Below are 12,029 nucleotides of genomic sequence, written 5' to 3'. Positions count from 1 at the left end.
CCAGTAACTTGGGGTGCCCCTCACATCTAATATAGGAAGATATCTAGGAGTTTTTCTCATTCATGAGAAATGCAACCAGTAACACTTCTAGTTTGTGATTGATCGGATTCAAACCAAGCTTTTATCTTGGAATAAGAGGACTTTATCTCTCGTCGAGAGAACTACGCTCATCCATCCGTCCTATCCACTATCCCTAGCTACTGTATGCAAACTATAAAGCTTCCAAAGGTGATTTGTAATAAGATTGATAAGCTTTGTAGGGATTTTCTCTAGAGAAGTAATGAAGAAGACAGGAAGGTTCATCTTCTGAATTGGGAAAAAGTTTGTAGGACCAAGGAAGAGGGTGGATTGGGTGTTCGAAAAGCTCACGAGACTAACTAGTTATTCCTTATGAAGCTGGCTTGGGGTCTCATTCATAATAAGGACACCCTGTGGGTAAAAGTCATGAAGGCTGAGTGATAAACCCCATTTTTGAGGTTTATCTTATGTTGAATTTAGAGCATTCTGTTAACCTTTTCTCATATTTATTCAATAAAATAGCATAGTTTTATGATTGTCTCCTAATTTGTGTTTAAATGTGAAAACATGCTTTTGGACCCATGATTTGATAATTTTAATCTTCCTTTGATTCCACTAGATGACTTGATATATTTGCTAGTGATTTCAGATTGAAAAGGGCTAGGAATAGATCAGAGGAGTGAAGAGAAAGTATGCAAAGTGGAGAAATCATGAAAAGTCAAAGATTTGGGATACGTCCATGGACGCGCACGCGCACTAGACGCATACGTGCGGATTATAAAAACCCCATGGACGCGTACGCGTGCTGGACACGTACGCATCGGTGCTGGCACGTGATTTTTAAGTGAAATCGTGCCTAGCGAATTCACAAAGCTATGGGGCCCAGTTTGGAACCAACTTTGGTGCCAAAATGCTTAAAAGGACCAAGGATTGAAGGGAAAGGGGGGGTTCCATCATTAGGATTTTAGATCTAGTTTTAGAGTTAGTTTTCTAGAGAGAGAAGCTCTCTCTTCTCTCTAGAATTAGGATTAGGTTTAGGTTAAAATTTCTTAGATCTAGGTTTTAATCTTTGCTTTTATTTATTTCTACCTTTCAATTCTTTATTCCTACATCTTGTTCTTCTATTCTCTTGTTGCAATTTCCTCTATTTTATTTCTATACTTTGTTGTTGATCTACTCTTGTTCTTCTTATTTTCTTTTAATGCAATTTGAGGTAATTGATGTTAATTGTGTTTTTCTTGATTGTTGTTGTTAATTCTTTGCAATTAACTGTTGTTAGAATTCATTCTTGTTGCCAATTTACTATGCTTTCCTTTTATGCCTTCCAAATGTTTGATAAAATGCTTGGAATGATGTTAGAGTAGAATTTTATATTCTTGGCTTGAGATGGTAACTTAGGAACTTTTGAGTTACTAATGTCCAAGTGATTGATAATTGGTAGCCATTGACTCTAGTTTTCACTAACTCAATTAGTGGATAGCTAGGACTTATGGACTTGGATTGACATAGCTCATTTGACCTTCCTTTACTACTAGTTAGAGGATGATTTAATGGGATTGATCCTTGCAATTATCATGTTGTGATTAGGGATAAGGATAAAGATCCTTGACCACTAAATCTTGCCAAGACCGCTTTATCATTTGATTTCCATTGCAATATATTTTTCTTAATTCTCATCCTAAAACTCCCAAAATATATAACTCATAACCAATAACAAGAACACTACCCTGCAATTCTATTGAGAGACGACCTGAGGTTTAAATACTTTGGTTGTTAGATTTATTAGGGGTTTGTAATTGTGACAAACAAATTTTTGTATGAAAGAATTATTGTTAGTTTAGAAACTATACTTGCAATGAGATTTCATTTGTGAAATTCTATACCATCAAAAACCCATTCATCACTGAGTACGGCTATGGGAATAGCAAGATCCCTAAAGTTCACAAAAAAACCTAGTAGCTCGAATGCGTGGAAGGGAATCCCTTCAATTTAGGATAAGTTTTGTAATCATCTTATCTGGAGAATAGGAGATGGGAATGATATTTCATTTTGAAAAGATCATTGGTTTCCAAGGATCCTTAAACTAAGAGAAGCTGCTAATATCAACATGGACAAGAACAGAATAGCAGAGTATGTTAGAGATTATGCGAATGAGCATGGAATTAGGACTGGAAAAAAATCTCTCAGGTTTTACTTGATGAGTTGATTGATCATCTACGTACCTTGAAAGCCCCTAATATCTCTATAGGGGAGGATTGTGTGAGCTAGGCTCCAACAACAAATGGAAATTTTTCTATCAAAACGGCCTACAATGCTTTATTTAAGGATAATAATGAAAGCAGTAACATGTACAAGCAAATTTGGAGACTAAAGATTCCTCAGAGACTAAAGTCTTTCAGTTGGCTGTTAACTCATGAAACTCTTTTAACAAATAGCAAAAGAAAAAGTAGAAGATTAACTGAAGATAGTACCTGCCCCAGATGCCATGATGCAGATGCCATGATGTTCAAGAGACGATACTGCACGTTTTGCGGGATTGCCCTTTCATTCACAAAGTGTGAACCAATATCATTCACAGAGATTATCAAGAGACCTTTTTCACTCAATCCTTCCATGACTAGTTGTGGAAAAATCTTCTGGAAGCCTCTCATTCGGTTAATGGGACTCCTTGATCCATAACTTTTATCACCGCCTGTAACTTAGCCTGGAGAAGTAGAAACAAGCTTATTTTCAGTGAAAAATGTTTAACAAACATCCAATTTCATCGCGTTGCGATAAATCTTGCAGACCATTATCATTTTGCTATTAACATGACAGAGGTCAGTACCAGAATTTTAAGGCATACCAGAAAGGAATCGATTGGATGGGAACCATTGGAACATGGATGGCTCAAACTGAATGTGGATGGCTCGGTGCTCCATCCTGGAAGTTGAGGGGCATGTGGCGGCGTTATCCGAAACTAGGAAGGCCGTGTGGTAGCGGGTTTCAGCATGAAGATTGGGACGTATACCATCACTACGGTGGAGATTTGGGGTTTTTATGTTGACGTCAAGCTAGCAATAGAGATGAGAATCCCTAAACTTGTGGTTGAGTCTGACTCTAGATGTACGGTGGAGCTAGTTCAAAAGTCATAAGTGGAGAAGCACTCTCAATCTGCTCTGATTCGGTCTATTAAAGAGCTTCTAGTTGGCTTGGAGTGCATCGTCGTCCGACATATTTACCGAGAAGCAAATTTCTGCGCAGATACTTTTACTAAAGCAAGGCAAGAACAAGAAGTTGGAGTCTATTGCTTCGAGCTTCCCCCTACCATGCTCGTACAATACCTGCTTGCCGATAGATGTGGAGTCAAATTCTCAAGAGACGTTCTGATGTGATTTTTTGTGTTTACCCGACCCTTGGGTCCCACTATATATATATATATATATATATATATATATATAAATACTTTTTTCCACAATTCTATAATTATTCATTAGATAATAATATTCAATTTTGCATTCAATAATGTAATTCACTATAAATAAAATTGAGAGAAAGGCTAGAAATGATTATAATTTATTATTTTTGGCCATCATTTAATTATCAATTCAATTTTTTTAGTCTAATTTCTTTAGTTTAATAATTCAGCAATATATTTTATCTCATATTTTTAAATATTGATGACTAACTAATAGTCGAAAACAATAAATTATAATAATCCTTTGATATCTCTTTAAAATTAAAGAAACTATTCGCATCAAGATGAATTTTTATTAAACTACTTTTTTAATTATGGCATAGTATCTCTCATGAGATATAAGTGATATTTGTATTATTTTTTTTATAAATCTCTAATTTCTTTTTTGATGGTACAAAAATTTATCTTTTCATAAAAAAAAAACAAATATACAAGAGCAATGTGTACACAAAACTTGATGTCAATAATTTTTATGGAATTATTTTACACGAATATCTAATCAATTCATAACTGCTATTATATAAATATTAAAATATCATTTCTTATTTTATTTTTTTTTTAAAAACAGGGGAATCGAAGTAAATTGCTTTTCTTGAAAAAGTATGACACACTTGATATAAGATGTCATTATAAAGCATTAATATATTGGAATTACAATCCGCAATTTAATTAGAGAATAGTTAAGAAATTATATTTTTATTAATATTAGTCGATATTTTTAATTAATATTTTATTTTTATATTATTAATAGTTAGAATTTAATATTTAAAATTTAGAATTTAATATTTAAAATATCAAATATTACTTAAAAAATAATAAATTTTATTGGTGGTGTAGCATTTTTTCTCTAAGACCAGTTTAAGTAAACAATTTAATTAAGCTTTTTTTAAAAAAATAACTTAAATAATAAATATTTATATTAAAAATAATTTATAAATAAACTATTTTGTGTTTGATATTTTAGTTCTAAAAATGTTTATTTTAAAAAAAATGTGATAAAAAAATTATTATAAAAAAATAATTTTTTTTAATTTATCTATAAGAAGTTAAATAATTTTTTAAAAAGTTAGAATTTAATTTTAAAAATTATACCAAATATTAATATAAATAATTTTTATAAGTCAAAAACTCAAAAAAATAACTTTTGAAATTTTTTAGACGGAGCTTTATCTGTAACCATATTGTGATGGTGAGCTAGAGATGCATGGTCGGGTCCCATTCGAAGATCCCATTCGAACCCAAATTATTTTTGAACATTTTGGCTCGGTCCAAAATGACATGGAGATGACCCAAAAAAAAAATCACCCGAAAGACCAACTAAACCGGGTCTGGGCTATAACGGGTCATTCATTCCCGACCCGGTGCAAGTTAATTTTAAAAAATTTATGATTTACGATGATGTTGCAGCCCCCACAATTAGGGCACGCAGAGACCCGCAAGCTCCCAAGTCCCAATCTCCCATTCTCAGACCCTCTGTGAATGCTCGTTCAGACACCGACCGGCCACCGTCATTGGCCTCACGGTGTTCTTCCTCGGAACCAGCGCTGCTCTGCTTCTGCTCGACTGCTTCTCAGAACCGGCTGCTTTGCTTCCGCGCTGCACAGTTTCTCCGCGCCGCACTGCTCGCCGGAGAACCTTAGTCACGACGCCACCAACAGCGGCGGCGAAGTGTGAAGGTCGCTGCTCTGCTCATGCTCCGCTTCTTCTCCTGCTCCTCTTCTTCTTGGCGCTGCTCCTCCTCTACTTCTGCTCCTCTTCTTCTCGGCACTGCTCATCTTCTTCTCGGCGCTGGTGCTCTTTTGGTGAGGAAGGTCACAAGCCCCTGCTCAGCCGCTCCTCTTCTTCTCGGCGCTGGTTCTGGTAATGCTTCTGAACTACTTTTTTTTTCTTTCTAAAATAGGATTAAGGTCTGAGCTTTGTTATTATAATTTATAATGCTGGATTTTTTCAGAACTTGTTATTATAATTTATAAGGTTGATTTGTTGTTCTGAACTTCTGATTATTGTTGATTTGTTCTCTTTGTTTGGTTCTGATCTGTTTTGATTTTAATTACATATAATGTTGATTTGTTCTATGTTCTGATTCTTGTTGCTTTGTTCTCCTTGTTTGATCCTGATTTATTCTGATTTTAATTAAAACATGTTCTGATTATTTTTTATTTGTTATCCTTTTTTGGTTCTGATTTGTTTTGATTCTAATGAAAACATGTTTTGATTATTGTTGATTTGTTCTGATTTTAATCAAAATATGTTGGTGATTTGTTGCTGAATACCATCTTATTAGATTTTCTTTTTTATCAGCACTGTGTTCTTCTAATGTCTGTGCATTGCTATTGATGAATTCAAGGGCAGCATGGGAGAATGAAGGTAGAGACAAAAAGTCTCAAAGATTTTAAATGCAATGATGGAAAAGAAAAAGAGAAGGTTCACTTTCTGTGCTGATAAAGTGATTCTGCTGGTCTTGTAAGTTGACATAGTTACACAAGTATTCACAGATACATGTACACATATATTATTATAGATTCTTTGTTCCTTCCTCATTCATCCTCAAGTGTGTTTAGATAAAAGTTAGGTAAAGGTTGAGATGAGTGAGAGAAAGGAAGGCCTAGAGAATTCAATAAGTTTTGGACTTGATATTACTGGCATTAGCATTTACATTTTCTGTCTCCCAGCATCTGGAATTGTGATTTATGGAGAGATTTAAGTTTAACTTTGGCTACCAACATCTTCGTAACAAATTGTTAGTAAAGGCCCAGTTTTCACCCGGTATAACTATGGCTCGAAAGTATGTAGGTTTCATCGGGTATAGGGCCGGTTAAGGTCTATAAAAAGGGTTCGGTACATATTTAGGGCCAAGTCTTGGTTAGGACAAACCCGGTTTTACTCGGGCCATGTACACCCCTAGTGTTAGTTGAATCACGCACGCACACGTTTTTTTTTGTTTTGTTACTTTCAAGTACACTTTCTGTGCTTCAATTAACTTAGCCGTTGCCTTGGTTTTCTTCTAATTCCAGACCTGCATTCTAACTTGTTTAGTGAACTTTCTTGTAATAATGAAGAATCTTAGCAACTGTACTACTCTTTTTTGTTTGTAAATGTCTTTTTTGGCATTACTGACTTTGGTTTCGCCGGATGATGATGATGATGATGAAGAACAATATTGCTGTCTTTGACAACTGTGGAGTTTAATTTCCTTTTGGAATCAGAATTTGAAATTTTAATTCTTGAGTGATTGGCTGCTAGATACTTGTTATTTTCAAATGAAAAATGTTTTGCTATGTACTTCTTGACTTTGTGATTTTTGTGTTCTTTGAACTGAAATCAATATCTATATTGTGTGCTCAATGAATTGATTTGGAGTTGGTTGAATTTGTTGATGAAGTTGGAACAATTCTCAATTTAACCAGGTAATGTTTGAACGGATCTATGTTTGTCAAGAATTGCCCTCCTTGTCTATTTGTAGATAATGACGAAAAAGAGACTGAACCAAGATTCACTCTAAGTCTCTAAGAGTGACATTAATTTGAGGAGAAGGTGGAATAGAAAGTGTTTGAGATTAACATGGATGAGAAGAAGCCTATCATCAAGGTTGAGCCGGTTCTGGACGAACAAATTAACAGTTCAAAAGTAATCGAGGATGCGGATATTGATATTGTAAGTTGGACAAACAAGGGTGATTGGGCATCGAATAAAAACGAAGACCCTGATGCAACTGAGTATTCAAGTTCATTCGCTGACACTACGTCTGATGCTGAAAATGGTTCTAGACTTAGTGATGCTGAGGTAGAGTCAGAATTCTTAGGTGATAGTGGCTTGGCATGCAACATTGATGCTTTTTCCTCCACATTCCATATGAGGTGATTCTTGTTCCATAGCAAATAATTTTGAATTATCTTCCTTAGTTGTTTCAATATGTAAGCAAAGAACCCTAGTCTTGTGAATTTGTTGACAATTGATAATAGTTTGTTATTGAAGCCAAATTATGCATTTAAATCTTCAAATTAGATAGTTTATTGGAACTTCTTTTTGATGACTTGTTAAACATATTTACATAGTTAATGTATTGATCTCTAATAACACACAAGGTGTTTAATACACGTAAGAACGAGCAGGGTGACTTCTCTCTATATATTTGCTGATGATTATGATAATTATACGTATCTAGCAAGTAAATGAACTGCATCACAAGTAAAATAGACTACAGTAATGATGATTGTTAGGAGAGGATAAGAGTAGAGTGAGTTGGTGAAGTCTAGAACAGAGTTAGTTATAAGAGGGAGATAGCTAAGACATGACAGCTGTAATGTTACAACTGTCATCACTAACGTAAGTATGAAAGGACTATTCTGCCTGTTGGACTTGCTTACACAACAAGCTTTCCTTCTTTGTACATAAGCACATATCAGTGTTAAAGTCACTAATAATATACATTATACATTTCCAAGCTTTCTTTTTGTTTCTCTGAGTTCTCTCTTCTCTCCAAACTCTAGTAAGAGGTGTGAAATATAGTTATATGGTTATATGGTATGTCAGTGTCTTGGGTTTGATGTTCCAATAATAGATTAGGTTCTTTTTCCAAATTTTCCTCTTACTGTTCACTTCCTTAGATGTTGGATGTATTTGAATTATATTATTATCAAGATAATTGTTCTGTTTATATAGTTCTAGTTGTAACTTCTGTTAGAACACTTTTGGATTTTCGTCCAGTAAACATTGATGATTTGGTATTGGAAAACCTGCCATTATACTCTATGTTGTCTGCTATCATTAGTATCATCTCAAACACCATTGATCTCTATTTTCCTTGAGCTAATAATGATCCACATTTAATTTTATGCCACTATACTAACTTTTCATATTTTGTGGTGAACCACTGTTCTAAGCACATTCTATGTGTATTGCATGTTAAGCTATTTGAGTTATTATTTATGCATATCAATTTCCTATGCAATTGTAGGAAGAAGAAATTGACATATCACTGGAGGAACTTTATACGACCTCTAATGTGGCGCTGCAAATGGGCAGAACTAAGAATCAAGGAAATTGAGTCGCAAGCATTAAAATACAGTAAAGAGCTTGCGGAATATGATAAGATAAAACACATGGAGCCCGATCGTTTTACACTAGAAGAGTTTGGCTCGAAATCATTGCCGTTTACGAGTCATCAGTATAGATGTAACGCCAGGAAAAGGAGGAAAAGAAAGAAAGTTGAGGAGACAACTGACCTCGTGTCATATACATCGAATCATTATCTTTTCTCCTATCTCGGTAGAAACTACTTTGCTCTCCTTTATCATGACGCTAGATTTGCTTGCCTTTCCCTGCCTCAGAAATGTTGACTTTTCCCTTTACGTATATGTAGAGAATAAGAAGTCTGATCTTGATGGCTGTTTGGTTGAGGATTTTGGTAATCCAGGTTAGAAACTATGCTTTTTAATGGTTACTTGATGCTCCTTACTTGCATAACATGTTAATTTGCCAGTGATATTAATGCTTTTTGTACAATTTTGTACTATAAGAAAATGATTGCTTGCTTCTTCATGTTAGTGCGTGCTTAATGTATTTTGGTTCGTTTTCTATTTTATCGTGTTTTTCACTTTTTAGGTTTACGTGTAAATAGTCTCACTATAGACACGATACACAATACACAATAGAGTTCAATGACGTCATTTGATTCATGTAGCTGGCCCCACATAGTGGGATAAAGCTTTGTTGTTGTACTTGTGATCTGCCTTTGGTTGCGCCTCATATCACATTTTGATTTAATATGCGCTTAATGACTAATCGTTTTTATGCTCTCTTGGTACAGTTATCACAGAGTTGCATGCTGATTCAAGTGATAGATTTGGAATCGGCGATGATCAATCTTTCTTTGAGTATAGTGAGAGTGATAGTTGCATGGAGCAGCTTCTTTGGACAATCGACAACCTAAATTCTAGAGTCCAGAAGCTGAAGGGTCAAGTCGATGTTGTCATGTCCAAAAACACTAAGTTATCATCGTCGGAGAATTTGAGCCTGCTTCCTCATGGTGATGTACAGACTAGCTCTGCTCCTAGTCCTACAACCTCTGCAGCGAATGGAGACTCAATATCCGTGAGGGCTATTTATAATTCAGCTCGGCATATTCCCGAGTTTGATTTAGGCAATTTGGTTATGCCGGACAGTGCTGTTTCGAGCTATGGAGAAGTTACAATTATCCCTGACATAATCGAGAGCACTGTGGGATTATTGTCTGCTGCTGATGTTACTCTCCGTCCAGCCTTGGTTGGGGACTCTTGTGATGATGTAAGTTTTCTCAAGCTGGTCTACATTATTTATTTAGCTTCTTATCAGATGCTGACCAGAAAAGTGTTTATGCAATTAAACTCGTTCATGGGTAAAACCTACACGAAGATTGTTGCATAACATATAGGGTTAATTGCATTTAAATTATGTGCACTTTACCTTCTGAATTTAAAAAATATGCAAATTGCTCATGTTGGTAATTTTTCGCCAATTGTTACACATTGAACAAAGTTTAGCAAATAAAAGTTACATATTTAGGAGAATTTAGTGGGAGATTTGCGAGTTAAGCCCAATGTGGTACCTAAGATAGGTTGCGTGCACTAAAATAGTCTCCATATTCCAATTGTACCCGTTACATCCCTGAGATTGTTAAAAGTGCACCATGTTAGTCCCTCAGTCCTTTTCCATCAAGTGACTTATCACGTTGTAAGTGACTAATATGGTGCACTTTTGTCAATCTTAGGGACATAATTCGTGCAATTGGAATCTCGGGGGCAATTTTAGCGGATGCAACCAATCTCGGCCACTTTGGGACTTTACACAACAAGAACTTCGCCGTGGGGTTGGGGGTGTATGCATAATGCATTTATTTTAGGTAAAGTGTACATTTAGCAAAATTTATCAGCCGATTTGTACATTTTCTTGAATTTTTAGGGGATAAAGTGCGATTAACCCTAAACTATAATATATGGCAAACATTTTATTGTCATTTTATTGTATGTACAACTCTATTTACCATTTGCTACATTACCAATTTCCGATGTTTTTTTTTTTCTTTTGAATTTTGCATGTGCAGTCCATCATATAAAAATCTGTGCACTTATGCTTTACGTTTCTTGAGATAACGGTAATGCTAACTTCTAAATTTTCTTTGATGATTGCAGATGATGGACAGTGTCTTGATACATGAGGTAGCTGAAACAGAAGACCACGCATTTAAAAGCGCGAGTCATCACCCCATTGAGAAGCTTCAGAAGTCTGCTGCGAAATGTGAAGGGGAAGAAAAAATTCTACAGCACGGGGAAGAGGAAATTCTACAGCACATCGATTCTGTTCCGGCATCGGATCTTAACAATGTAGTGGTGAATAGTTCTGCAGGGTCTCAAGAACAACCAGTTCTCAAGCAAAGCTTGCATGGTGATGTGAGTGTCCCCAAGAACAAGAGAAAGAGAGGCGAGCGCAAAGCTGGTTCGGTTGGTTGGAGCAAGAAATGCTCTACTGAACCAGATAGCCAGTGAGCGAATGAATCAATCTCAAGTGACCTTTCAGAATTTTTGTAACTCATTTTTGTTTTTTCCATCCTTCGTTCATAATTTTGACAGAAGTTGTTTCACAATTGAGATTGCAATGAAATAAGATATTTTAGACAATTAGACTCTTATTTTCAGCATGATTTGTATTATTCTTAATTTGTGAGGGCCATGATTTTGAGAAACGGACCAAACTGCATGGTTTGACCTGATTAATGGAGAATTAGCCACCAAACTAATACAGTTAAGGATTAAATCGGTTGTTAGCTAACTAGTTGAAAGTCGGTAAATCAGTCAAATCAATTTGGTTTTTTAGCAGTTATATAGTTTGAAATAATGAAACACAAATTATTTTTTAAAGGGGTAAGTATGGTATTGGTCCCTAAAGTTTAACGTCAGAATCGAAACGGTTTCTCATCTAATTTTCGTATTAAAATTGTCCTTAACGTTTTTTTTCGCATTAAAATTGTCATTTTTAATAAATTTTTTTATATTATTCCTAAACTACCCCTATTTTAATAGAAAAGATAAAATTAAAAAAATAAAAAAAACGTGTTGTGGGGGGGGGGGGGGGAACGCGTCGGGGAGGGGGAGGGGGGAGGAAAAGGGTAAGGGGGAGGGGAGGGAAAGGGGAAAGGGGAAGCCAGCCCCTCACCGCCGCGCCCAGTGCCTCACCGCCTGGTCCAGCCCTTACCGCTGCGCCCAGCGCCTCACTGCCAGCTGCGCTCAGAGAGGGCCTCACTGCCCAGCCCTCATCTCTTCGCCGAACCCTCACCGTCGCGCCAGCCACCCACGCCAGAGGAGAGAGATCGGATAGAGAGAGACGCAAAGAGGGAGAAGGACTCGTGTTGCTGCTTCTTGCCGCCTAGCCACTGAGGGAAGCCAGCGCTACCGTCGCCGCTGCTCCTCGCCGCCTCGCCGCCTTGCCGCTTCAGCTTCTTGCGGTTATGGGTTCTGATGATGAGTTTGCCGGTGGTCCTGCTTGGCCTTCTGCATTTGCTTCTTTGTGCTTTGAATTT

The 12,029-nt window shown here is 36.2% G+C and overlaps 1 protein-coding gene across 14 annotated transcripts; it reads left to right on the top strand.

The window, feature by feature from the left end:
- The first annotated feature begins 4,861 nt into the window (after positions 1-4,861).
- LOC112710735 (uncharacterized) lies at positions 4,862-11,130 on the top strand. 14 transcript variants are annotated; one of them, XM_025763130.2, is made up of 8 exons: positions 4,870-5,335; positions 5,777-5,938; positions 6,883-7,332; positions 8,433-8,743; positions 8,838-8,891; positions 9,285-9,760; positions 10,224-10,355; positions 10,645-11,130. In XM_025763130.2, exons 3-7 carry the CDS (start codon positions 7,037-7,039, stop codon positions 10,353-10,355), a joined length of 1,269 nt encoding a protein of 422 aa, XP_025618915.1. In that variant the 5' UTR covers positions 4,870-5,335; positions 5,777-5,938; positions 6,883-7,036; the 3' UTR covers positions 10,645-11,130. The 14 variants fall into 14 exon arrangements, with proteins under 14 accessions (XP_025618908.1, XP_025618915.1, XP_025618907.1 ...); XM_072202777.1 differs by having other exon boundaries at positions 4,872-5,335; positions 5,828-5,938; XM_072202776.1 differs by having other exon boundaries at positions 4,872-5,335; positions 5,823-5,938.
- Positions 11,131-12,029: the final 899 nt, after the last annotated feature.

This window comes from Arachis hypogaea, chromosome 9, assembly GCF_003086295.3.
Source record: "Arachis hypogaea cultivar Tifrunner chromosome 9, arahy.Tifrunner.gnm2.J5K5, whole genome shotgun sequence".
NCBI lineage: Eukaryota > Viridiplantae > Streptophyta > Magnoliopsida > Fabales > Fabaceae > Arachis > Arachis hypogaea.
Note: the sequence above shows the minus strand (reverse complement) of the source record. Positions and strands in the feature narration are given on the sequence as shown.

What these genes read in the sequence shown, in the direction of transcription:
- LOC112710735 (XM_025763123.3), top strand. Translation starts at nt 7,037, where the DNA reads ATGGATGAGAAGAAGCCTATCATCAAGGTTGAGCCGGTTCTGGACGAA. An exon ending in TCCTCCACATTCCATATGAG is followed by an intron (nt 7,333 to 8,432) that starts GTGATTCTTGTT and finishes ATGCAATTGTAG; the next exon opens with GAAGAAGAAATTGACATATC. An exon ending in TGAGGATTTTGGTAATCCAG is followed by an intron (nt 8,892 to 9,284) that starts GTTAGAAACTAT and finishes CTCTTGGTACAG; the next exon opens with TTATCACAGAGTTGCATGCT.